General features: G+C 39.3%; 1 protein-coding gene across 1 annotated transcript in view; it reads left to right on the top strand.

The window, feature by feature from the left end:
• Window positions 1-24,198, top strand: part of LOC102287016 (ATP-binding cassette sub-family C member 4) — a gene marked incomplete at its 5' end in the record, with an annotated part of 101,268 nt that overhangs the window by 65,782 nt on the left and 11,288 nt on the right. The window contains 3 exon segments of the mRNA XM_070366866.1: window positions 9,783-9,872; window positions 23,232-23,404; window positions 23,840-23,945. Coding sequence (XP_070222967.1) covers window positions 9,783-9,872; window positions 23,232-23,404; window positions 23,840-23,945 — 369 coding nt within the window.

The raw sequence follows: 24,198 nt of genomic DNA, 5'->3' as shown, positions 1-24,198 counted from the left end.
GAATGAAATTAGAACATTCTATAACACCATATACAAAAATAAACTTAAAATGAATTAAAGACCTAAATGTAAGACCAGGTACTACAAAACTCCTAGAGGAAAATGCAGGCAGAATACTATTTGACATAAATTACAGTGATATTTTCTTGGTTCCATCTCCTACAGTAAAAGAAACAAAAGCAAAAATAGACAAATGAGGCCTAATGAAATTTAAAAGATTTTGCACAGCAAAGGAAACCATAAACAGAACAAAAAAAACAACCTATGGAAAGGCAGAAAATACTTACAAATGATGTGACCAACAAGGAATCAATTTACAAAATATATAAGCATTGTTCAAATTTGAGGAGATTCCCAACTCCAGAACCTGAGTAGCTAACTGTTCTATTAGTGACTTCAACATGCTGTTGACTGTAATCCACAGTAAAACTGCTTCGTATTATGATTTCATGCTTGTGCAAACGTCTCTCTCTCACACACACATACACACACATACAGACACACACACGAGAAACAAAAATTTTATGAAACAATGTTATTCTTGCACTGTGCTCCAATATTTTCTATTATATATGTTATATTTTAGTTCATACAAAAGACAAAATGATGGTCACAAGCCCAAAATTGATATCATGATCCACTGACTGCACCTGCAGTTTCCAAACATGGCTCCTCATTGTCATCCCGTTGGACTGGGCTTCACTGGTCTATGTTAGCATCACTTTAGGAGCTTCATTGATGTTTCAGGTTCTCACAGTAGAGCCTATTTTCCGGTAATGGAATAAGGGCTCAGGGAGATTTGTAACATACTCTGAACCAAATAGCTAATAAACGGTAACATGTATACCTGTGGCGGATTCGTTTTGATGTTTGGTAAAACTAATACAGTGTTTGAGGTTTAAAAATAAAATAAAATTAAAAAAAAAAGAATTGTCTTTTTAAAAAAATATGTTTGTTGAATGATATTCTCATCAGATATTTTCCCATTTTTTCCTACCAACCCACTAAAAAGGATTCCCCTAACCATAACAAACATGAATATGTATAAAGCAAAACTGGAAGATACTACTTCTAATGTTATGTCTGTTATTTGGACAGTATCTGTTTAGAAACAGATTTGTTCACTTATACACCATGGACTAATAAGTGTCAGGGAAAGATACTCAAAATCTCACTCCTCCCCAGCCAAGAGCCCTTTCTCTTTACAATGTCTAGCTGGCTGTGGAAGTGGAGAAAATCTGTTGGTTTGGTTAATTAAGCTACTTGTTTAAGTACCAATAGGAAGCAATGATGCCTGTGTCTCAATATCCTGATTTAGGGAACCTGGGAAGCTGAGAGCAGACTCTGTAGAGGGGGAGCTGTTTCTGTGAGTTGCCCCACTTAGGTGATCCAGGCCTGCATCATCCTACTTGGTTCCCCGCTCCCTGTGATCCTGGGAGTAGCAGTGAGCTTCCAGTGTCATCTCTCTCTCCCCCAGGCTCACCCCCATCACTGTTGACTCCACCATGAGCAGGTCAGAAGTGAGGGAGGTGTGACATCATCAAGGACCTGCATAGGAACCAGAGGCAGGGTAGTGGTGACATAGACCATCAGTCCTGGAGTCTGGTAGGGAACTTTCAGAGACAAATACTGTATTCTTAAGAAAGTACTCCTCACTTTGTGTTCACAGTTTCAGGAAAAGCAAAAATGAAACTTTTTCCTAAATAATTTTCTTAAACATAACAGGTAGATGAAGTGTATGTATCCTTTGTGCTCACAACCTGAAGTATTTAGGTAAGTATGCTCCCCATAAAGAATATCAAGGGGAGATTATATTCTGGAGTAGCTGCTTATCTGAAAGGATGTGGAAAATGGATTTCAGACCCTCTTCAGATGATTCTCTGCACCAAGAGCCCCTTATGCTGTTGGCACAAAGGAAATATTTGCAGTTTAAGAGGGATTCCATACACATTCAGTATTTATGTTTGCACTGCAAGTGTTGGCACAGATCAGCAGCCATCATCTTTATCCTGATTAATCAGATTCATTTTTATATTTAATAGTTTTTTTAAAAATCAAAGCAAAAACTTGGTAGTTTTTAAATAGCCCTCTCTGCTCTTTCTTATTTCCATTCTGTGAGTTTTCTGCAGTAGGTTGAAGGTGAAGGTAGAGCTGTCTCTATGACTTCTCTGTGATTACCTGGCTTTATTTCCATTGTTTCTTGTTGAGAAAAAGAGAAAAAGAAAAAGAAAATAGGTGGATATACTATACATTTCTTTACTGTTGTTAAGATATACACTGGAATCTAGCCTAATGCAGTTGGCCCTTTGTTCCTGACACTGAAGACTCCATTAAATCCCATGGAATTGCTTCCTGGAGCCCCTGAAGGAGGACTTTAGGGACTTAAATTCTTTTTCATTTCTTGGAAAAGAATGTTTTTGTCTGAATATGGGTGATGATTATAGCTGCGTCCCTCATAGCTCAGTTGGTAGAGAATCCACCTGCAATGGAGGAGACCCTGGTTTGATTCCTGGGTCAGGAAGATCCACTGGAGAAGGGATAGGCTACCCAATCCAGGATTCTTGGGCTTCCCTATGGCTTAGCTGGTAAAGAATCCACCTGCACTGTGGGAGACCTGAGTTAGATCCCTGGGTTGGGAAGATCCCCTGGAGAAGGGAAAGGGTACCCACCCAGTATTCTGGCCTAAAGAATTCCATGGACTGTATAGTCCACGGGGTCGCAAAGAGTCGGACATGACTGAGTGACCTTCACTCACTTTATGGGTGATGATCAGTTCATTCAGAGGGTTTAGGATTAAAAAAGAAGAAAAAGAAAACAAGATTAAAGCAACTTCATGTGATTCCCACATTCTTGAAAGAGAGACACTCATTTCAGTTCAGTTCATTCGCTCAGTCGTGTCTGACTCTTTGCGACCCCATGAGTCACAGCAGGCCAGGCCTCCCTGTCCATCACCAACTCCTGGAGTACACCCAGACTCACGTCCATCGAGTCAATGATACCATCCAGCCATCTCATCCTCTGTCGTCCCCTTCTCCTCCTGCCCCCAATCCCTCCCAGCATCAGAGTCTTTTCCAATGAGTCAACACTTCACATGAGGTCACCAAAGTACTGGAGTTTCAGCTTTAGAATCATTCCTGCCAAAGGAATCCCAGGGCTGATCTCCTTCAGAATGGACTGGTTGGATCTCCTTGCAGTCCAAGGGACTCTCAAGAGTCTTCTCCAACACCACAGTTCAAAAGCATCAATTCTTTGGCACTCAGCCTTCTTCACAGTCTAACTCTCACATCCATACATGACCACAGGAAAAACCATAGCCTTGACTAGACAAGAAATAGAGGAAACAACAGAATGGGAAAGACTAGGGATCTCTTCAAGAAAATCAGAGATACAAAAGGAACATTTCATGAAAAGATGAGCTCAATAAAGGACAGAAATGGTGTGGACCTAACAGAAGCAGAAGATATTAAGAAGAGATGGCAAGAATACACAGAAGAACTGTACAAAAAAGATCTTCATGACCCAGATAATCACAATGATGTGATGACTGACCTAGAGCCAGACATCCTGGAATGTGAAGTCAAGTGGGCCTTAGAAAGCATCACTACGAACAAAGCTAGTGGAGGTGATGGAATTCCAGTTGAACTATTCCAAATCCTGAAAGATGATGCTGTGAAAGTGCTGCACTCAATATGCCAGCAAATTTGGAAAACTCAGCAGTGGCCACAGGACTGGAAAAGATCAGTTTTCATTCCAATCCCAAAGAAAGGCAATTCGAAAGAATGCTCAAACTACCACACAATTGCACTCATCTCACACGCTAGTAAAGTAATGCTCAAAATTCTCCAAGCTAGGCTTCAACAATATGTGAACCATGAACTTCCAGATGTTCAAGCTGGTTTTAGAAAAGGCAGAGGAACCAGAGATCAAATGCCAACATCCGCTGGATCATAGAAAAAGCAAGAGAGTTCCAGAAAAACATCTATTTCTGCTTTATTGAGTATACCAAAGCCTTTGACTGTGTGAATCACAATAAACTGTGGGAAATTCTGAAAGAGATGGGAATACCAGACCACCTGATCTGCCTCTTGAGAAATTTGTATGCAGGTCAGGAAGCAACAATTAGAACTGGACATGGAACAACAGACTGGTTTCAAATAGGAAAAGGAATTCGTCAAGGCTGTATATTGTCACCCTGTTTATTTAACTTATATGCAGAGTACATCATGACAAACGCTGGACTGGAAGAAATACAAACTGGAATCAAGATTGCCAGGAGAAATATCAATAACCTCAGATATGCAGATGACACCACCCTTATGGCAGAATGTGAAGAGGAACTCAAAAGCCTCTTGATGAAAGTGAAAGTGGAGAGTGAAAAAGTTGGCTTAAAGCTCAACATTCAGAAAACAAAGATCATGGCATCCGGTCCCACCACTTCATGGGAAATAGATGGGGAAACAGTGCAAACACTGTCAGACTTTATTTTTCTGGGCTCCAAAATCACTGCAGATGGTGACTGCAGTCATGAAATTAAAAGACACTTACTCCTTGGATGGAAAGTTGTGACCAACCTAGATAGCATATTCAAAAGCAGAGACATTACTTTGCCAACAAAGGTTCGTCTAGTCAAGGCTATGGTTTTTCCTGTGGTCATGTATGGATGTGAGAGTTGGACTGTGAAGAAGGCTGAGTGCCAAAGAATTGATGCTTTTGAACTGTGGTGTTGGAGAAGACTCTTGAGAGTCCCTTGGACTGCAAGGAGATCCAACCAGTCCATTCTGAAGGAGATCAGCCCTGAGATTTCTTTGGAAAGAATGATGCTAAAGCTGAAACTCCAGTACTTTGGTGACCTCATGTGAAGTGTTGACTCATTGGAAAAGACTCTGATGCTGGGAGGGATTGGGGGCAGGAGGAGAAGGGGATGACAGAAGATGAGATGGCTGGATGGCATCGCTGACTCGATGGACGTGAGTCTGGGTGAACTCCGGGAGTTGGTGATGGACAGGGAGGCCTGGCGTGCTGGGATTCATGGGGTCACAAAGAGTCGGACATGACTGAGCAACTGATCTGATCTGACCTAACTAGATAAACCTTTGTTGGCAAAGTAATATCTCTGCTTTTGAATATGCTATCTAGTTGGTCATAACTTTCCTTCCAAGGAGTAAGCGTCTTTTAATTTCATGGCTGCAGTCACCATCTGCAGTGATTTTGGAGCCCAAAAAATAAAGTCTGACACTGTTTCCACTGTTTCCCCATCTATTTCCCATGAAGGGATGGGAGCAGATGCCATGATCTTCATTTTCTGAATGTTGAGCTTTAAGCCAACTTTTTCACTCTACCCCTTAAATAAGGTGCTCAGATTAGAAATGAAAATGTAGCCTTTCTACTCAGATTAAAAATGAAAACATAGCCTTTATACATTTTACAAAGGAAGCCGCAGTGGTAGATACACTTGAAAATATACTTCAGTGGAATGCAGTTTCCTGATTTGGGACTGACATGATCAGGGTACAGTGCTGTGCTTCATCTGCTTTGTTTGTAACCACTTGTATGTTTTTTGCCTTCATCCCAGGTCTTTTTAAGCCTCTGAAGGCTAGTGGTTAGGTTTCTTTGTAAGATAATGAGAGGTTCGTCTTCTAGCACCCTCTACAAAGGGTCTAGTATGATCGCTGTACTACATTAAATGTTCTGATTCAGAGTGGCCATTTTTGGGTCACACACTGTCTTTCCACTCATATGGTTCACTAGACCCAGGGTAGATAAGGTGCCACTGGGGAAGCTAGAAGAAGATTTGAGGAGCTGTGGGGACTACAGAAAGTTTTGTTCTCTCTGGGCAGCAGCAGCCAGGAGTCTTCAAAGTCTACTGATATACTAAAACAGACGAAAGTGGCCCATCACCAAGTGGGTGCTCAGGCCCAGTACTACCAATGTCAGTAGTATGGTTTTTTTACAGAGCACAAGGTAAGAGGTGGGGAGAGAGTGGGGCAGGAGAGCCTGAGTGACACCGTGTTGTCAGTTAATTTCTCTACGCACATCCAATATGAACTTGTATTATATTAGTAACAAAGGAAACAATTAAACCATGATGAAAAACAGTTTTGAATCTAATGCTCCACTTAAAATATTACATTGAATAAGTGTCTGTTTTCCTGACTCTGTGGTGCCAGTTGTGCAAGAGTGTGCTCAGTCGTGTCCAGCTCTTTGTGACCCCATGGACTGTACCCCATCAGGCTCCTCTGTCTATGGGATTCTCCAGGCAAAAGTACTGGATAGGTGTTCCCTTTTCCAGGGGATTTTCCTGACTCAAAGTTCCAATCCACATCTCCTACATTGTGGATTCTTTACCTGTTGAGCTGCTTACTCTTATTATATGAGGTTTAATTGTGTACCTTCAGAAAAAATGCAAGAGACAATAAATAGTGTATATTTACATGTAGGTTGTGTGTCCTACCATAAATCTCTACACTGTTCTGCCTGCACTTATTTATAAGATTAATTTCTTAACTTTATTGCTTAGAGGTGGGTAATTTAATATCTATCAGAAATGATCATTCATTTGACCCTTATTTGCCCTTGCGGTATATGTTTACTGTGGGCACATTTATTACCTTTTGAAGATAATGGTTTCTTATTTGGCAAATGTTGGAAGTAGAATGAGTAGAAACTGAAATGAACACTATGCATAAAACACTGACATATTAAAACAGATTGATCAAAAATTGCCTGCCAGCTTTAAAGAAAAATATAACTTCAATCAGTTAAACTTTTAATTAGTCATTCTTTTTATTCAGCAAGTTTCGATTAAAACTTTACTGATTTTGAAATGTCTTAGCAAAGAGAAATAGTCTTATTTACTAAACTATATCTTCCATTTAATACTGCAAAATAAACGTTCATAATTCTCAATATATCCTTTTAGATTGATGGTATAGACTTGAGTGGGGACCCTTATTACAATGGGAAATGCTTAATTTCTGTTTTTTGTATGACATTCAGCAGTGGTTTGGTGATAATTAGCAGAACCTCCTTAAGGCCTACGTAGTGTCTGAGGGCTCTGATAAAAGCTCAGTCTGAAGCAGCTGCAGGCACTGGTCAGGGGCTCAGAAGTGAGGGACTCCTCTTTCTGCAAAGAATCCTGCTTTAGTCCCCTAGTCTTTAAAGAACTTCATCCCCTTCAAAGAGTGTTCCCAAGAGAAGAAGGTGAGGGAGGTGACAATAAAAAGAGGCTCTAATTATGTAATTGGTGACTGAATTTTAAATGAGGACACTGTGCCTGTTCTCCTGAATCACCAAAACTGCCCTTCACAAATGTGCTAATACTGTGACACTTTTCATTGTTTAAGGAAGGAAGAAAGGTCTTTAAAAAATAAGCTGAGGTGGGAGGGTGGTTCAGGATGGGGAACATGTGTATACCCACGGCAGATGCATGTTGATGTATGGCAAAACCAATACAATATTGTAAAGTAAAAAAAAATAAAATATATAAAAATAAAAATGATAAATAATAAGAACTTAAAAAATAGTAAGCTGATTTTTTTCATAGACTATCTTAGATAGCACTTTAATAGACTATATTTTGAAAACCAGGTTGATGCTTCATACCTTAGACGTCTTAACAGGATGTGAATTTGCTTTATGAGAGGAACCTGAGAGAAAAAGTGTTCAGGTCGTGTAAGCCAGGATGAGCAAAGCATTCTTGTCATCATTGTAAGCAGAGAGACCCCATCTCACTTTTCCCAATTGAGCTCAAAGCTGGTTGCTTAAGCTGGCCTTTTTCAAGCCCTTTATCTCCTCAAACACAAATGCTTGAAACGTCTCTTGTTTTGGGCCCCAGAGTAAAATCCTGCCATAGTTTAGATCCTTGGAGGGAAGGTGGAGGAGAGTCAGAGGAAAGGGGGGAATATCACAGACCAGTTTCCTCTTTCCTGGTGACGTCATATGTGTAAATCTAATGGAAACAGCTAAAGGAAGAGAAATTGCCTGCATGTTGCAATCTTACAAAGAATAAAACGTTTTCTAAAAATCTGAAGTAGAATGATGATTATTCCCTGACAAGGAACTCTTACCATTGCTTAGATGGTTATTTAGTCTTTGATCCTAAATTCCAGAGTTTTAAAGGAGGCCTTAAATGTGGTTCTTGTGATTTTTCAGTTCAATTCAGTAACCATTTTGAAACATCCTGTGACCAGTGATTTTCAGTGCTTTAGAAGCATATTGGCTGTTTGCTCAACAATGTGCAAATGTAGCTCCCCTTATAATGTCTTTTTAATTTTGCATTCTACTTAGGGGTACATCTTTTTTTGATGGCCTACCATGTGCTTTCTGCATCCATTTCTCTCTTACAAGACTTAAAACTAAGACAATAGGGAAAGACGATGTGGGAGGCGCTCCGAGTGACATTCTTCTTCATGGCTGGAGTGAAGAATTATCTATATTCATTTTCCTTCTCAGGCTTTTGTGAAATGATGAGGAACAGAACAGCTCTAAGTCCAGGCAGGAATTGAACATGGTGATTCTGATCAGTTCCCGGGCACTTGTGGAAGAATCAAGTCTCCTCTTATTCCTACACGTGTGCATCCCCTTGTTCTGCCCCCTTCGTTGAAAAGAGCCAGTTGGGCTCTTCTCTGCTGCTCATATTTTATGTCCTCGCTTACTTGAGCCTTCCATAAGAAACTTAAATGGCCTACATGAGTTTATGTACAAGATTCTCTCTTAAACACAGAATGAAAGAAAAGAAAGAAAATCAAGTCGCTCAGTCATGTCCAACTCTTTGTGACCCCATGGACTGTAGCCTGCCAGGCTTCTCCATCCATGGGATTTTCCAAGCAAGAACACTGGAGTGGGCTGCCATTTCCTTCTCCAGGGGATCTACCCAACCTAGGAATTGAACCCGGATCTCCCATATTGCAGGCAGACTCTTAACATCTGAGCCACAAGAAGAGGGATGCATTTCCAGAGTAATTTACCTGTGGCTCCTCCTAAAATAGATGAATAAAAGGAGCTATTAAATTAAAATAATATTATTATGACACAGGTCACAGTGGGTTTTAGGTCCTCCTGGCTTTGAAGTTAGTAACGAGGCTCTCTGAGGTGTTCTGTGCTGATGTACAGGTGAGAGAATGTGGGACCAGCTGGTGCAGGATCACAGAATCTCTCTCCATGGACAGAGGAGCCACAGGCCCCAGGAGCTGACTTCTCTTTGCATGTGTGGGGATGTTCATTCACACCTATTGAGAGAGTCCCCATCCCAGAATACTGTTTTACCAAATGGAGAAAATATCCTAGTTTATTCTTCATTGCAATGTGAAAATAGTTCACAATTTTGCTTTGAGGCACAAACCTCAACTAATCATGCTTTTGATGTTTCCCAGCATCACACCAGGATTGACAGTTAATTTATGTAAATCTTGATGTAAAGTTTCTCAAATACTTATATCATCATTTTGTGTGTGTGTTTAAGTAGATATTCATTACCAGGAAGGTATTTAAAACAAATAAACAAACAGATCTTCCTTTCTATTCTTCAGTTTCTTTCTTAATATGAAAAAGCTTCTTCAACACTACCTTCTGTTAGTGTTCAATAGTCCAGAGGATATTTAGTAGCATGCTTTGTACAATGGAAAATTATTTTAGAGATACTATTTTGTAAATATACATTTGAAACCTTATTATTAATGATCACAGTGAATTTTGATATTTTATATTTTATTTCTGTCCTGTAAGCACTGGAATAAAATGAAAAGAGGTTAAGGTAAAAACATTCACTATTTTGTTGCATTTAGGAACCTGTTTTATTTACTGGAACAATGAGGAAAAATCTGGATCCCTTTCATGAGCATATGGATGTGGAACTGTGGAAAGTCTTAGAAGAGGTAATTTATTAAATGTAATGTGTAAGTATGAGTATATGTGTATATACATTTTTAACATTGAAGGTAATTAAAGGGAGCTTATCAGTTTAACTGACTTTGTTTACCTCCTAGGAAAATTCTGATGACATGAGTGCACTTAAAATGTGTGTATTGATGATGGTGATGAAAACCAACAATATAATGCTTCATGTTTCTGTTTTTGCTTTTTCCCTAATACTGTGAGCAACTAGATACATTATCTTGTCCTTAGCAGAACACTAAATTAGATGTTAAAGCTGTGGGATCAAATTCCACTAGTGACCTGGTGAATTAATTACCCTAATTACCCTCCAATGTTCATTTTATTCCTCTGGTCTTAGGAAACATCCATGATGTGGAGACAATAGTAATTTTTCATTATTAACTTAAAAATGTGACAGATTATACCAATAAAATGCTATGCAGTTTCACAGGAAAGTGTTTATAAAGATAGAATATATAACTGGAATGTGCTAATGATTATTTATTGGTGATTATGCCATTTTAATGCTGTAGCATGAATGCAGCTAACAGAACCCTAGAGTGTTTGCTTACTTTTTATGTGGACAGGTTCATTTCTAGAGAATTTTCTGTTATTTGTATCATGTTCTCCCTTTCCCCACTTCTTTGAATTTCCTTACCATTGAATGAAAAAAAAAATTGACTATTAAGTTTCCATTGCCTTGTGTATTTTAATACAAAGTACTTTGTATATTTTCCTTGTTTTACAAATCACTTCTACTGATGGCAGAAAGTCTAGATATCTAAACAGTAGACAGACTTCTAATTTCTCATAGAACCTAGCTCAGTCTTGTGCTTTTAAAAAATAAGCATGTGCATTCTTATACACTAACAATGAAAGGTCTGAGAGATTAAGAAAATAATCCCATTTACTATTGCAACAAAAAGAATAAAATACCTAAGAATAAACCCACCTAAGGAGGCAAAAGACCTGTACTCAGAACACTAAAAGATACTGACAAGGGAAACCAAATATGACACAACCAGATGGAGGGATATACCATGTTCTTGGGCTGGAAGAATCAATATTGTGAAAATGACTATACTACCCAAAGCAATCTACAGGTTCAGTACAATCCCTATCAGAAAAATCCAATGACATTTTTCATAGAATTAGAGCCCCAAATTTTACAATTTGTATGGAAACACAAAAAACCTCAAATAGTCAAAGCACTCTTGAGAAAGAAAAATTAAGCTGGAGAAATAAGGTTCCCTGATTTAAGACACTGAGTTGGTCAAAAAGTTTGTTACATAAAATGTTATGGGAAAACCTAAATGAATTTTTTGGTCAACTCACTACAGAGCTGCAGTACTCTAGATGTATGGCACTGGCACAAAGACAGAAACATAAATCAATGGAACAGGCTAGAGAGCCCAGAGATGAACTCACAGATAGTCACCAAATCTATAACAAAGGAGGCAAGAATGTGCAATGGAGAAAAGATGGTCTTTTCTCTTTTCAATGGAGAAAAGACAGTCTCTTCAAAAAGACAGCCTCTTCCCAGCTGCTGGGAAAACTGGACAGCTACATGTAAAAGAATGAAATGAGAATACTCCCTAATACCATATACAGAAATAAACTCAAAATGATTTAAAGACTGAATGTAAGACCAGACACTATAATACTCTTAGAGGAAAATAGGAAAAATACATTTTGACATGAAAAAATAACTGCTAGATGTTTTATTGATCTTTTCATTTCAGAGAAGTGCGGTGTATTTCTTTTAAAAAAATTTCTACTGTGCAAATCTGAGTGACCAATTGTTCGTGATGTTTTGAGTTGTTGTGTGTGCCATTTAGAGTCACCCTTCCAGGGAAGCTCTGAAACCTGTAAAATGTAGGCGAGCCTTGACTATGAGCAGGCAGATTTGGAGGTCTGACAATGTCCATCCAGTAATTCTGGTTTCTGAAGGATGTAAGCACACAGTCTTTACACACCCACCCTGCTTTCCAGCAACTGTGGGGATTTTATTTTCCTAAGTTGGGCCAATTGCTTCACTTTTTCCTGCCTGAAAAGAATTACACCTCTGATTTCATTTAAGTTTGTGAGTCTTTTACAGTGCAATTCTAAAGAGAAGAGGTGGGGAGATTAGTTAACCATCAAATGTGAAAAACAAGAAAGGATGATCTGCTGATCTTGAACTCACAGGACTATTTAATGGTGAAATTATGACATCTTAAAAAAAAGGAAGTACTAGTTAATTATTTTCCTATTTGTTTCCAAGTTTGAGATCTTTTTTTCATGGATTCTCAGGTAGCAAAATTAGTCTAGAATTTCAGAACATATTGTTCCATGGACAAAGGGTCAATGCTAATCTAAATTCTAAAAATGATGAGGTGGTACAAGTGGTAGATAATACTAAGATCTACCCTTTGAGTGGAGATCATTGCTATGGGGGATACAAATGACTCAAGGACAGAGGCCCTTCTTCTAAAATTTTCTGTAAAAAAAAAAATAAAATAAAGTACATTTGGAGGTTTCTATAAAAAGAAATAAATATGAGTTTATTTCAAAAGTGAAGTGTGTGGTTTAGATGTATTGCTTCTGGGATTGACCATGTTAGCTTTAGTGATAATGCTTGGAGAAATCATCCCATCATTGTGTTTCTCTAGGAATTGCTTCTTTATGACTGTTTTAAAGAAAACCTACCAAATCTTTCATTGAAAAACATACAAATGTGATAAATCATTCCTAGAGAAAAAGAATAATGGGATGATTAATCACTCTAAGTGCATGCATGTGCATGCTCAGTCATGTCTGACTCTTTGCGACCCCCTATGTAACTATACTCCGCCAGAAACATCTGTCCATGGAGTTTTCCAGACAAGAAATACTGGAGTGGATGGCCATTTCCTATTCCAGAGAATCTTCCCAAACCAGGAATCAAACTCACGTATCTTGCATCTCCTGCACTGGCAGGAGGATTCTTTATCCCTGCACCACCTGGGAAGCCCATCACTCTAAGAGGTATCACTAAATCAGTGAGATCAATTTTTAAGTGAAATCAAAACCCTAGTTACTAGTTTATAAATGATGCCAAACTGGACATGTGAACCCAAACTCACAGAGTTGGCCTGAGAGTGAGTAGGAGGAAACCACTATGTTTCCTCTTTTAAAGTCCTCTAGTTCTATTTCTTCCTTCTTCCTTGGGAGAGGTGGACATTCAGAAGGGATACAGTCCTGTGGATGCTGCCTGTCTCATCTTGGTTATTTTTCAAAATATGCTGAAAATACATTTTTCATATACTGAAAACTAATTAACTTACTATAAACTGACAAAAGTTCATCAGAAATTAGTGCTGATTGGGGTGCAAAGGCAACTCCACAAATGTAACAGGAATGTACCTGAAAATGAAGCACTTTATCAAAGGTTAAAAGATCACAGTAGATAAAACTCTCAAAATGAATCATTGAAGTCTTGCTTCTAAAAACAAAAACAAAACAGCTTAGATTCTAGGATATGGAATTAAGTATATGGGCTATTACATCAAAACTGGGAAGAAAGCACACAGTCAAATGGTCAACACTGATAGTATCTTTATTAGGACAGAAGTATGTCTCATATGTCCATATAGTCAAAACTATGGTGTTTCCAGTAGTCACGGATGGATGTGAAAGTTGGACCATAAGGAAGGCTGAATTGATGCTTTTGAACTGTGGTGCTGGAGAAGACTCTTGAGAGTCCCATGGAGAGCAAGGAGATCAAATCAGTCAATCCTAAAAGAAATCAACTCAATATATATTGGAAGGACTGCTGCTGAAGCTAAAGCTGCAATACTTTGGCCACCTGATGCAAAGAGCTGACTCATTGGAAAATACCCTGATGCTGGGAAATATTGAGGGCAGGAGGAGGAGAGGGAGACAGAGGATGAGATGGTTCGATGATATCATCAGCTCAATGGGCATTAGTTTTTTTGTTTTTAAACTTTACAATATTGTATTAGTTTTGCCAAATATCGAAATGAATCCGCCACAGGTGTACATGTGTTCCCCATCCTGAACCCTCCACCCTCCTCCCTCCCCATACCATCCCTCTGGGTCGTCCCAGTGCACCAGCCCCTAGCATCCAGTAAGGAGATGGTGAAGGACAGGGAAGCCTGGTGTGCTGCAGTCTGACAAATAGTCGGACATGACTGAGCGACTGAACAACAAAATGTCTCATCACAGAGGAAAACCAAGATACAGAAATCTGGGCATCAGCAGCACGTGCATTAGGAATCACGTGGTTCAGTCCTTGCTGTGGGACAGTTTATATGTCCATTTCCTGGGGCCTTATGTTTTGGTGAAGGGGCTCTCCCTCGATTTCTTTTACTGCTGGTCCTGCTCTAGTAAAACCTCTTCCCTGTCTGTTGATTGCATTTCCCTGTCTCATTCTAGCCCACACCAGCCTTTCTTTTTGAAAAGTAAGAAGGTTCCACAAAATATAGAAACTATCTGACATCTATGTTGACTGCCTGTGAGGGGTGCTGGTGCCTGGTTGGTATATACAGTACATTTAGTAGATTATTTTGAAAATGTTTAAGGTGATAGAGTGCCTTACATTTCAGTTTATTATTTTTCAATTTTGCTATATTCTATTTTTTCCCAAGCTCAAAAACAATCTGAAGTATTCTGTACTGAGATTATAGTTTTTTTAATTTATTTATTTTTTTAATTGAAGGAAAATTGCTGTACAGAATTTTGTTGTTATTTTCTGTCAAACATCAACAAGAATTAACCATAGTCACACCCATGTCCTATCCCTCCTGGACCTCATTCCCATCTCCTTCCCCATCCCATCCTTCTAGATTGTTATAGAGCCCCTGTTTTAATTCCCTGAGTCATAATATTATTTGATCCATTTTCCTTAAATAATAACTTTTTCAGTGCTTTCCACTGTTTAAAGTGTGATGTTATGATATCTTGGAGCCAGTTAATTGTTATAACAATACATTCCTTTTACACTTATTCTTAATAAGAAAATAGTGTTATATAAAATTATTTATCTATATGGATTTATTTTCTAATTTATAGGAACAGACATATCACACAAGGAGATTCACTTATGCCTTCATTCATACAGCCAACAAATATCTTCTGAGAGCTTGTTAGACAGGCAGTGTTACAGATTCTGGGGCTATCAGTCATCAAGAGACAAAGTCTCTGCCCTGTTGGAGCTTAAATTCTCTTGGAGAAGATGGAAAACAAGCCTGTGCATATGTAACAAAGTCTCAATGCTGATACCTGCAAAGGAAGAAAATGGAGCAGAACGTGAAGAGGCACTGCTGCTGCTGCTAAGTCGCTTCAGTCGTGCCCGACTCTGTGCGACCCCATAGATGGCAGCCCACCAGGCTCTGCCATCCCTGGGATTCTCCAGGCAAGAACACTGGAGTGGGTTGCCATTTCCTTCTCCAGTGTATGAAAGTGAAATGTGAAAGTGAAGTCGCTCAGTCGTGTCTGACTCTTCGCAACCCCATGGACTGCAGCCCACCGGGCTCCTCCGTCCATAGGATTTTCCAGGCAAGAGTACTGGAGTGGGTTGCCATTGCCTTCTCTGGAAGAGGTGCTAGCTGAGGGCATTACTAATATTGGGCAATATCTATTGATCTGTTATAAATTCTACATGTACTGATTCATTTTATACTCTATCAATGTTAGGAGGTTGTTACTGTTGTTCAGTTGCCCAGTTGTGTCTGACTCTTTGCTACCCCATGGACTGCAGCACGCCAGGCCTTCCTGGCCCTCACCATCTCCTGGAGTTTGCCCAAGTTCATGTTCATTGCATCAGTGAAGCCATTCAGCCTTGTCATCCTCTGACACTCTCTTCTTCTTCTGCCCTCAATCTTTCCCAGCATCAGGGACTTTTCCAGTGAGTTGTCTGATGGCCAGAAGACTGGAGCTTCATCTTCGGCGTCAGTTCTTCCAGTAAATATTCAGACTTGATCTCCCTTAAGATTGACTGGTTTGATCTCCTTGCTATCCAAGGGACTTTCAGAAATCTTCTCCAGCACCACACTGAAGGAATCAATTCTTTCGCATTCTGCCTTCTTTGTGGTCCAGTTCTCACAACCATATGTGACCACTGGGAAGACCATAGCCTTCACTATATGGATCTTGGTTGGCACAGTAATGTCTCTGCTTTTCAACACACTGTCTAGGTTTGTCATCATTTTCAGCCAAGAAGCAATCATCTTCTGATTTCATGGGTGTAGTCACCATCTGTAGTGATTTTGGAGCCAAAGAAGGGAAATTTGTCACTACTTCCACTTTTTCCCCTTCTATTTACCATGCAGTAATGGGATGTGATGCCATGATCTTAGTTTTTTTTTTTCTTTCTTTTTCTTTTTTTAGTATTTAGTCTTAAGCCTGCTCTTTCACTCTCTTCCTTCACCCTCATCAAGAGGCTCTTTAGTTCTTTGCTTTCTGCCATTAGAGTGGTATTATCTGCATGTCTGAGGTTATTGATGTTTCTCTAGCCTGTCTTGATTCAGGCTTGTAACTTATCCAGCCCGGCATTCTTCATGATTTGCTCAGCATGTAGGTTAAGCAAACAGGGTGACAACAGACAGCCCTGTTGTACTCCTTTCTCTATCTTGAACCAATCAGTTATTCCATACAGGGTTCTAACTGTTGCTTCTTGACCCACATACAGGCTTCTCAGGAGACAGGTAAGATGGTTTGATAGTCCCATCTCTCTAAGAGCTTTCCACAGTTTGTCATAATCTACACGTCAAAGACTTTAACATAGTTGATTAAACAAAGATAAATGTTTCTGTGAAATTCCCTTGCTTCCTCTATAATCCAGTGAATGTTGGCAATTTGATCTCTAGTTCCTCTTCCTTTTCTAAATCCATCTTAGACATCTGGAAGTTCTTGATTCACATAATGATGAAGCCTAGCATGGATGATTTTAAACATGACCTTACCAGCTTGGGAAATGAGTACAATTGATGGCTGGCACATTCTTGGTACTACCCTTCTTGGGAATTAGGATGAGGATTGACCTTTTTCAGTCCTGTGGCCGCTGCTGAGTCTTACAGATTTGCCAACATAATGTATGCAAAATCTTGATGGCATTGTCCTTTAGAGATTTGAATAGTTCTTCTGGAATTTCATTGCGTCGATTAGCTTTATTAACAGCAGTGCTTCTTAAGGCCCACTTGACTTTGCACTCCAGAATGTCTGGATCTGGGTGACTAACCACGCCATCGTAGTAATCCAGTTCACTAAGATTTTTTTTTTTAGTTCTTTGGTGTATTCTTTCCACCTCTTCTTGATCTCTTTAGCATTTACTAGGTCTCTGCCATTTTTATCCTTTATTGTGATCATCTTTGGGCAGAATGCTCCCTTGATGTTTCCAGTTTTCCTGAAGACACCTCTAGTCTTTCCCCTTTTGTTGTTTTCTTGTGTTATTAAGCTTTGTTCATTGAAGAAGGCCTTCTTATCTCTCCTACCTATTCTTCAAAGCTCTGTGTTTAATCTGATGTACCTTTCCCTCTCTCCCTTATTTTTCACCTCTTTTCGTTCTTCTGCTATTCAGAAAGCCTCCTCAGATAACCACTTTGCCTTCTTGCTTTTCTTTTTCTTTGGGATGGTTTGTTTGCCACCTCCTGCACAATATTATGTACTTCTGTCAATAGTTCTTCAGGCACACTGTTATCTAGATCTAGTCCCTTGAATCTATTTGTTATCTCCTCTGCAAATTCGTACAGGATTTGATTTAAGTCATAAATGTCTGTCTAGTGTTTTTCATGGTTTTCTTTAGTTTAAGCCTGAATTTTGCTATGGGAGGTTGGTGATCTGAGCCATAGTCAGCTCCCAGTCTTGTTTTTGCTGATTGTGTATAGCTTCTCCATCTTCCGCTACAAAGAATGTAATCATTTTGATTTCAGTATTGACCATTTGGTGATGCCCATGTGTAAAGTTGTCTGTTGTGTTGTTGAAAAAGAGTATTTTTTTTTTTATGACTAGTGCATTCTCTTGGCAGAGTTCAATCAACCTTTGCCTGCTTCATTTTGTTCTCCCAGGCCAAACTTGCCTGTTACTCAAGGTATATTTTGACTTCCTACTTTTGCATTCCAATCTCTGATGATGAATAGAATATCTTTTTTAGGTGTTAGTTCTAGGAGGTCTTGGAGAAGGCAATGGCACCCCACTCCAGTACTCTTGCCTGGAAAATCTCATGGGCGGAGGAGCCTGGTAGGCTGCAGTCCATGGGGTCGCTAAGAGTTGGGCATGACTGAGTGACTTCACTTTCACTTTTCACTTTCATGCATTGGAGAAGGAAATGGCAACCCACTCCAGTGTTCTTGCCTGGAGAATCTCAGGGACAGGGGAGCCTGGTAGGCTGCCGTCTATGGGGTTGCACAGAGTTGGACACGACTGAAGCGACTTAGCAGCTAGGAGGTCTTCTAGGTCTTCACAGAACTGATCAACTTCAGCTTTTTCAACTTTGGTAGTAGGGACATAGACTTTGATTACTGTGATGTTGAATGGCTTGCCTTGAAAACAAACTGAGATCATTCATTTTTGAGGTTGCACCCAAGTACTGTGTTTCGGACTTTTGTTGATTATGAGGGTTACTTTGTGTCTTCTATGGGATTCTTGCCCACAGTAGTAAATATAATGGCTATTTGAATTCAATTCACGCATTCCCAACCATTTTAGTTCGCTGATTCCTAGAATGTCATTGTTTATTCTTACCATCTCCTGCTTGACCATGTCTGATTTTCCTTGATTCATGGACCTAACATTTCAGGTTCCTATACAATACTGTTCTTTGCGCCATTTTATTTTACTTTCACCAACAGACACATCAACAACTGAGCATCATATTTGCTTTGGCCAAGCTGCTTCATTCATTCTGGGGCTATTGGTAATTCTTCTCCACTCTTCCCCAGTAGCATACTGGAAGCATTAGTAATAATGGGCAATATCTATTGATCTGCTGTAAATTCTACATGTACTGATTTATTTTGTACTCTATCAATGTTATGAGGTACCCACCTTTATAATTATGGTATTATAGTCTGAGAATTTAGGAAGCTAAGGCAGAGTAAGTTTAGTAACTTGCCCAGTTGGCAGAGCTAGGTAGGACTTATGCCCAGGCTGCCTGCCTTTAATCCTCCAGTTTTTTTTTTTTTTTGCTGTGCTAGTTCTTCATTGCTGCTTGCAGACGTTCTCTGCTGCTGCTGCTGCTTAGTCACTTCAGTCGTGTCTGACTCTGTGCGACCCCATGGACTGCAGCCTACCAGGCTTCTCTGTCCATGGGATTCTCCAGGCAAGAACACTGGAGTGGGTTGCCATTTCCTTCTCCAATGCATGAAAGTGGAAAGTGAAAGCGAAGTCGCTCAGTCGTGTCTGACTCTTAGCGACCCTGTGGACTGCAGCCTACCAGGCTCCTCCATCCATGGGATTTTCCAGGCAACAGTACTGGAGTGGGGTGACATTGCCTTCTCCCAGACTTACTATAGCTGCAGCAAATGGACTATTGCCAGGAGCCGGCATATTGCATATTGAGTGCATATTGCATATTGCATATTGAGTGCAGCACTTTCCACAGCATCATCTTTCAGGATCTGGAATAGCTCAACTAGAATTCTATCACTGCTGGGAACAGGAGCTCCACCCATGGCAAAGGTCATGAGGAAGGAGGCTTGGCATACGCAAAGGTGGGATCGAGCCTCAGGAGTCCCCCTGGAAATTCTCAAGCATCTACCCCCAAAACCAGAATCTGCCTACTTTCTGCTTTGTGCTTTCACCTACACCTCTGACTTTATGGGGGTCTGTCCCCCACTACCTCTCTCTGAAAAAAGAGTTAGCTTACAGCTCCAGTTAATAATTCCTGGGTGTGACAGTATTTAACCTACAAACTCCTTTGGATATCCTCTAGCCTGCCTGAATAGGTTTTTCCAGCCACATGTGATTGTTCAGAGCTTCCCAGCTGTGAGAGGCAGGAGATGTTCTAAATGGTCTAAACACAGATTCCTTTGAGTAGTTAAAAGATTGATTAGAAATTGTATTGGTGAAGGGTTTTTCACTTATTGGGCCAATGTTTGCTGCTAAGTCTCCATACTCCTTACCTACTGTGTCCTTGGCAATGTATTGATTGATATAATGTGTGTATAGAAATGTAAGTAGTAGCCTCAATGTTTGTAACCTTGCACCCTTGAGTTAATTCTTTTCTTGATTGAGCCCACCTCACCTTTGCCCTATAGGAATGCAACTCTGTCCAATGCTTTTTTGGAGGCTGGCGCCTGACTTTGGAATAATCACCTTTAGAGAAAAATAAGTTTCTTAAAATGTTAACAGGCCTCCTGGCCAGAAGATGATGTAATTCACCTGAACTTTTGCATATGATAAGTTTGAAAGCCTGGCTTCGATTAGGACCAGGAACTGCTGTCCTTGCATGACTCCACCCCTTCCCCCATTATCCTCTATGCACAACTTAAGGTATAAAAACTACTTTGGAAAATAAAGTGCGGGCCTTGTTCACCGAAACTTGGTCTCCCCATGTCGCTCTCTCTCTCAAATTCTGGCTGAGTCTCCATCTGGAGCGCAGAACCCGCCATGCTTGCTAATTATGCCTGGGCTTCTAAGATCCGACCGGGGAGGCCTCAATGTCTCCTCTCCTTCGGGAGAATGGAAGGATGCCTGCGGCCTACGTAAGTGGTGCAAACTTCTTGTCTTGAAGTTTTATTGGTCTCCCGCGTAAACCAAGCTACTCAGCCTCTTTTCTCCACTGAATTTTCCTACTGAGCTATCCTCATTCTATTACTCTTTATATCCTTAATTAACGTTTAATTAAGCAGTTGTTTCCTGATCCTCGCCTACGCCGTCTCTCCTTCGAATACCTTGGATCAGCCGGGGCTGGACCCTGGCAGGCTATCTCTTTATTGCAGTGCATGGGCTTCTCATTGCCATGGCTTCCCTTGTTGCGGCTCTTTAGCTCTAGAGACACAGACTTCAGTAGTTGCGACACGCAGGCTCTATAGCTGAGGCTTGTGGGCTTTAGAATGTGGCCTCAGTAGTTGTGGCACATGGGTTTACTTACTCCATTCCATGTGGGATCTTCCTGAGCCAGGGATCGAACCCATGTTCCCTGCATTGGCAGGTGGATTCTTAACCACTGGACCACCAGGGAAGTACCAAGCCTCCAATTTTTTGTTTTAAAAATTTCAAATTACAGGAACATGAAAGGAATAATATGATGAAGACATATACACCTTCACCTGGATTCATCAGCTGTTATGTCTTCCTGTTTTTTCTTCCTCTCTTTTAAAAGTCTATATTTTGATGAATTGTTTGTAAGTTGAAGAAATGTTTATTTAAAAGTTAGAATCACTTTTTAAAATTTAATTTTATTTTTTAACTTTACAATATTGTATTGGTTTTACCATATATCAATATGAATACATCACAGGTATACACACGTTCCCCATCCTGAACCCTCCTCCTTCCTCCCTCCCTGTACCATCCCTCTGAGTTGTCTCAGTGCACCAGCCCCAAGCATCCAGTATCCTTCATCAAACCTGGACTGGCGACTCATTTCATATATGATATTATTCATGTTTCAATGCCATTCTCCCAAATCATCCCACAGTCTCCCTCTCCCACAGAGTCCAAAAGACTGTTCTATACATCAGTGTCTCTTTTGCTGTCTCATATACGGGTTATTGTTACCATCTTTCTGAATTCCATATATATGTGTTAGTATACTGTATTGGTGTTTTTCTTTCTGGCTTTAAACATATAAATATATACCTTGTGAGAACAGGACATTCTCTTATATGTCCTAATACAGTTATCTCAATCAATAAATTTAATAGTAATATTACACTGTTATCCAGGATATTTTCAGATTCACTAGTTATAATTCCTAGTTATTTTTGTTTACCCCTTCTACTATCCTTTTTCCCATTTTAATACTTAATTATAACTTGATTTTATGATTACACTACAGAAAACCTTTATATTCAGTATATTCTCATAGCCATCCCTGATTTATAAATGAAAACAGAGTCTCAGAAAACATCATTTTCTGAAAACATTTCCTCTAACAACCCTTTTTCCTCATAAAGTGGATATGGACAAAATCGAAGGAAAGTAGAAAACCAAATTAGTGATGAGATGTCATCCAAGTCAGGGGCAAGTGTGAGTCAGGATGTGTCTTAAGAAAGTCCAACCACTTGTACCACAGTCCAAGTCTTACCCTTTAGATTGTGTGTACTTCTCAGGATAATGCTGCATAACAATACCATATTTAATTCTAACTCAGAATTCCCCTTTCTTGGGATTGGACTCCATCAATAGCACAATTCAGGTTTACATTCATAGATATGTTCCATCATTTAGGATACCTGAAAATAAAAAAATGAAAATACTCCTCACTAACCCTTGGTGTGTTATTATCTGACATTATAATGTGTCAGATAACTTATCGGCCATCACTCATCAATCTGTTGGTCTCTTAATTTGAAGTGCATTTTGTCTTTGTTCTTTAAGTATAGCCTGAGTTTGGTTCATGCTCTATAATATTTTTCCAAAGTAAATACTTATTTAATTGACCCCTACCACCAAACGTACTTTTCAAGTATCTGTGGTAGTCAAAAATTTGTTTTTCCTCTAATAAGTACAATTTTATGAAGATAGATTAATATAGACATCACCTATATCCATATTCTGGGGGAAATAAGGTGTTGTGTCTTATTTTCATATAATGAGTTTTCATATGAAACTCCGTGAATGAGTTTTCATTCACTGTAAGACATTTATGACACTGAGGAAAATGCACTTGATTGGTCCACTATTTATAGAATTAAACTTGGGAAAGAGTTGTTATCAAAATAGGCTCCAGTTGCCATTGTTTGAATTTGCATATTGTAAACTTCAACAAATGGTAAAGTGTTGGTAAGATTATATCTTCAGAGAAAAAGACTTACTGTAAATATTTTTAAAGTTTTTCTTTAGTGTACCAACTCCTATGCAAAGTGTACTTTGGGAAACTTGACTCAACCATAAAGATCATTTTAACTTTTCTGTTGAAACCACACTGGGAGAAATGGCTTCATTTTTTGAGAGACTTACTTAACTAATCCCTAGGCAGGGTTTCTGGTGTATATCCTGTAGCAGGGATGGAGGACACTGAGATCTTTCTGTCCTTAGTTGACTCCACCATCTTTCTCAGTGAATGCTCATTGGAAAGAGCTCTTCCTATCACCCTGGCTGTACATGCAATATGTGTAAGAAGTCCTGAGGACATCAAAGCTCTAATGTCTAAGAGGTTTGTCTACTTTAGTAATAGTTTGCTTAGGAAAAAGTCATTCTTTCTGTACCTACAGGTGCAACTTAAAGAAGCTATTGAAGGTCTTCCTGGTAAAATGAATGCTGAATTAGCAGAATCCGGGTTGAACTTGAGTTCTGGACAGAGACAATTGGTGTGTCTTGCTAGGGCTATCCTCAGAGAAAATCGGATATTGATTATTGACAAAGCCACATCGAATGTGGATCCAAGGTATGGAGCTGAGACCGGGAAACCTTGAATCTGACTTGTCAGTGTGGTAAATGGAAAACATTTAGTGATGCTTAGAAATGTTTCTAAGTGCTCTCTTAGTCCAATGGATATCTTTTGATAATATCAATTCCAGAAAACAAAGGAAAAACCAAGACATTTTGTATGGCATTAATGTTGTTATGAGGCATCCTGAGAGAGCTATATTCCTAAATCCAGCTCCTTATAGTTTCAAGCAATTTTGAGGGAAGATTATTTTCCATCATTTTATGAAAAAGAGTAAATTTCTAAATAGATTTTTATGCTTAGTTTTTTAGGAACAAGATTATATGTTAACATACTGATTTTTAGAAACATTATAAAAATATCATATATTTTTAAGTCTTAAGTCTGCTTGTCATGTCTTTACTGAACTATATTAACTTTTTTTAAATATAGAACTGATGAGTTAATACAAAAAACAATTCATGAGAAATTTTCCCAGTGCACTGTGCTAACCATCACACACAGTTTGAGCAACGTCATTGACTGTACACAGATAATGGTAAGACCCTACCATTTTAGCTTTTTTCATTTATGTTAAGTTTTTCAGCATATCCATCCTTGTAAAACTTGATAGGAACCTCCAGTAATTTAATTTTCTCTTAGTTTCTCCTCTCATTCCTGAAAATTGTTGTTGTTCAGTCGCTCAGTTGTGTCCGACTCTTTGTGACCCCCTGGACTTTGGCATGCCAGGCCTCTCTTTCCTTCACTATATCCCATAGTTTGTTCAAATTCATGTCCATTGAGTCAGTAAT

Source organism: Bos mutus, unplaced genomic scaffold (genome assembly GCF_027580195.1).
Source record: "Bos mutus isolate GX-2022 unplaced genomic scaffold, NWIPB_WYAK_1.1 CTG222, whole genome shotgun sequence".
In the NCBI taxonomy this organism is placed as follows: domain Eukaryota; kingdom Metazoa; phylum Chordata; class Mammalia; order Artiodactyla; family Bovidae; genus Bos; species Bos mutus.
The sequence above is the reverse complement of the archived record's forward strand: the minus strand, read 5'-3'. Positions and strand labels throughout refer to the sequence as shown.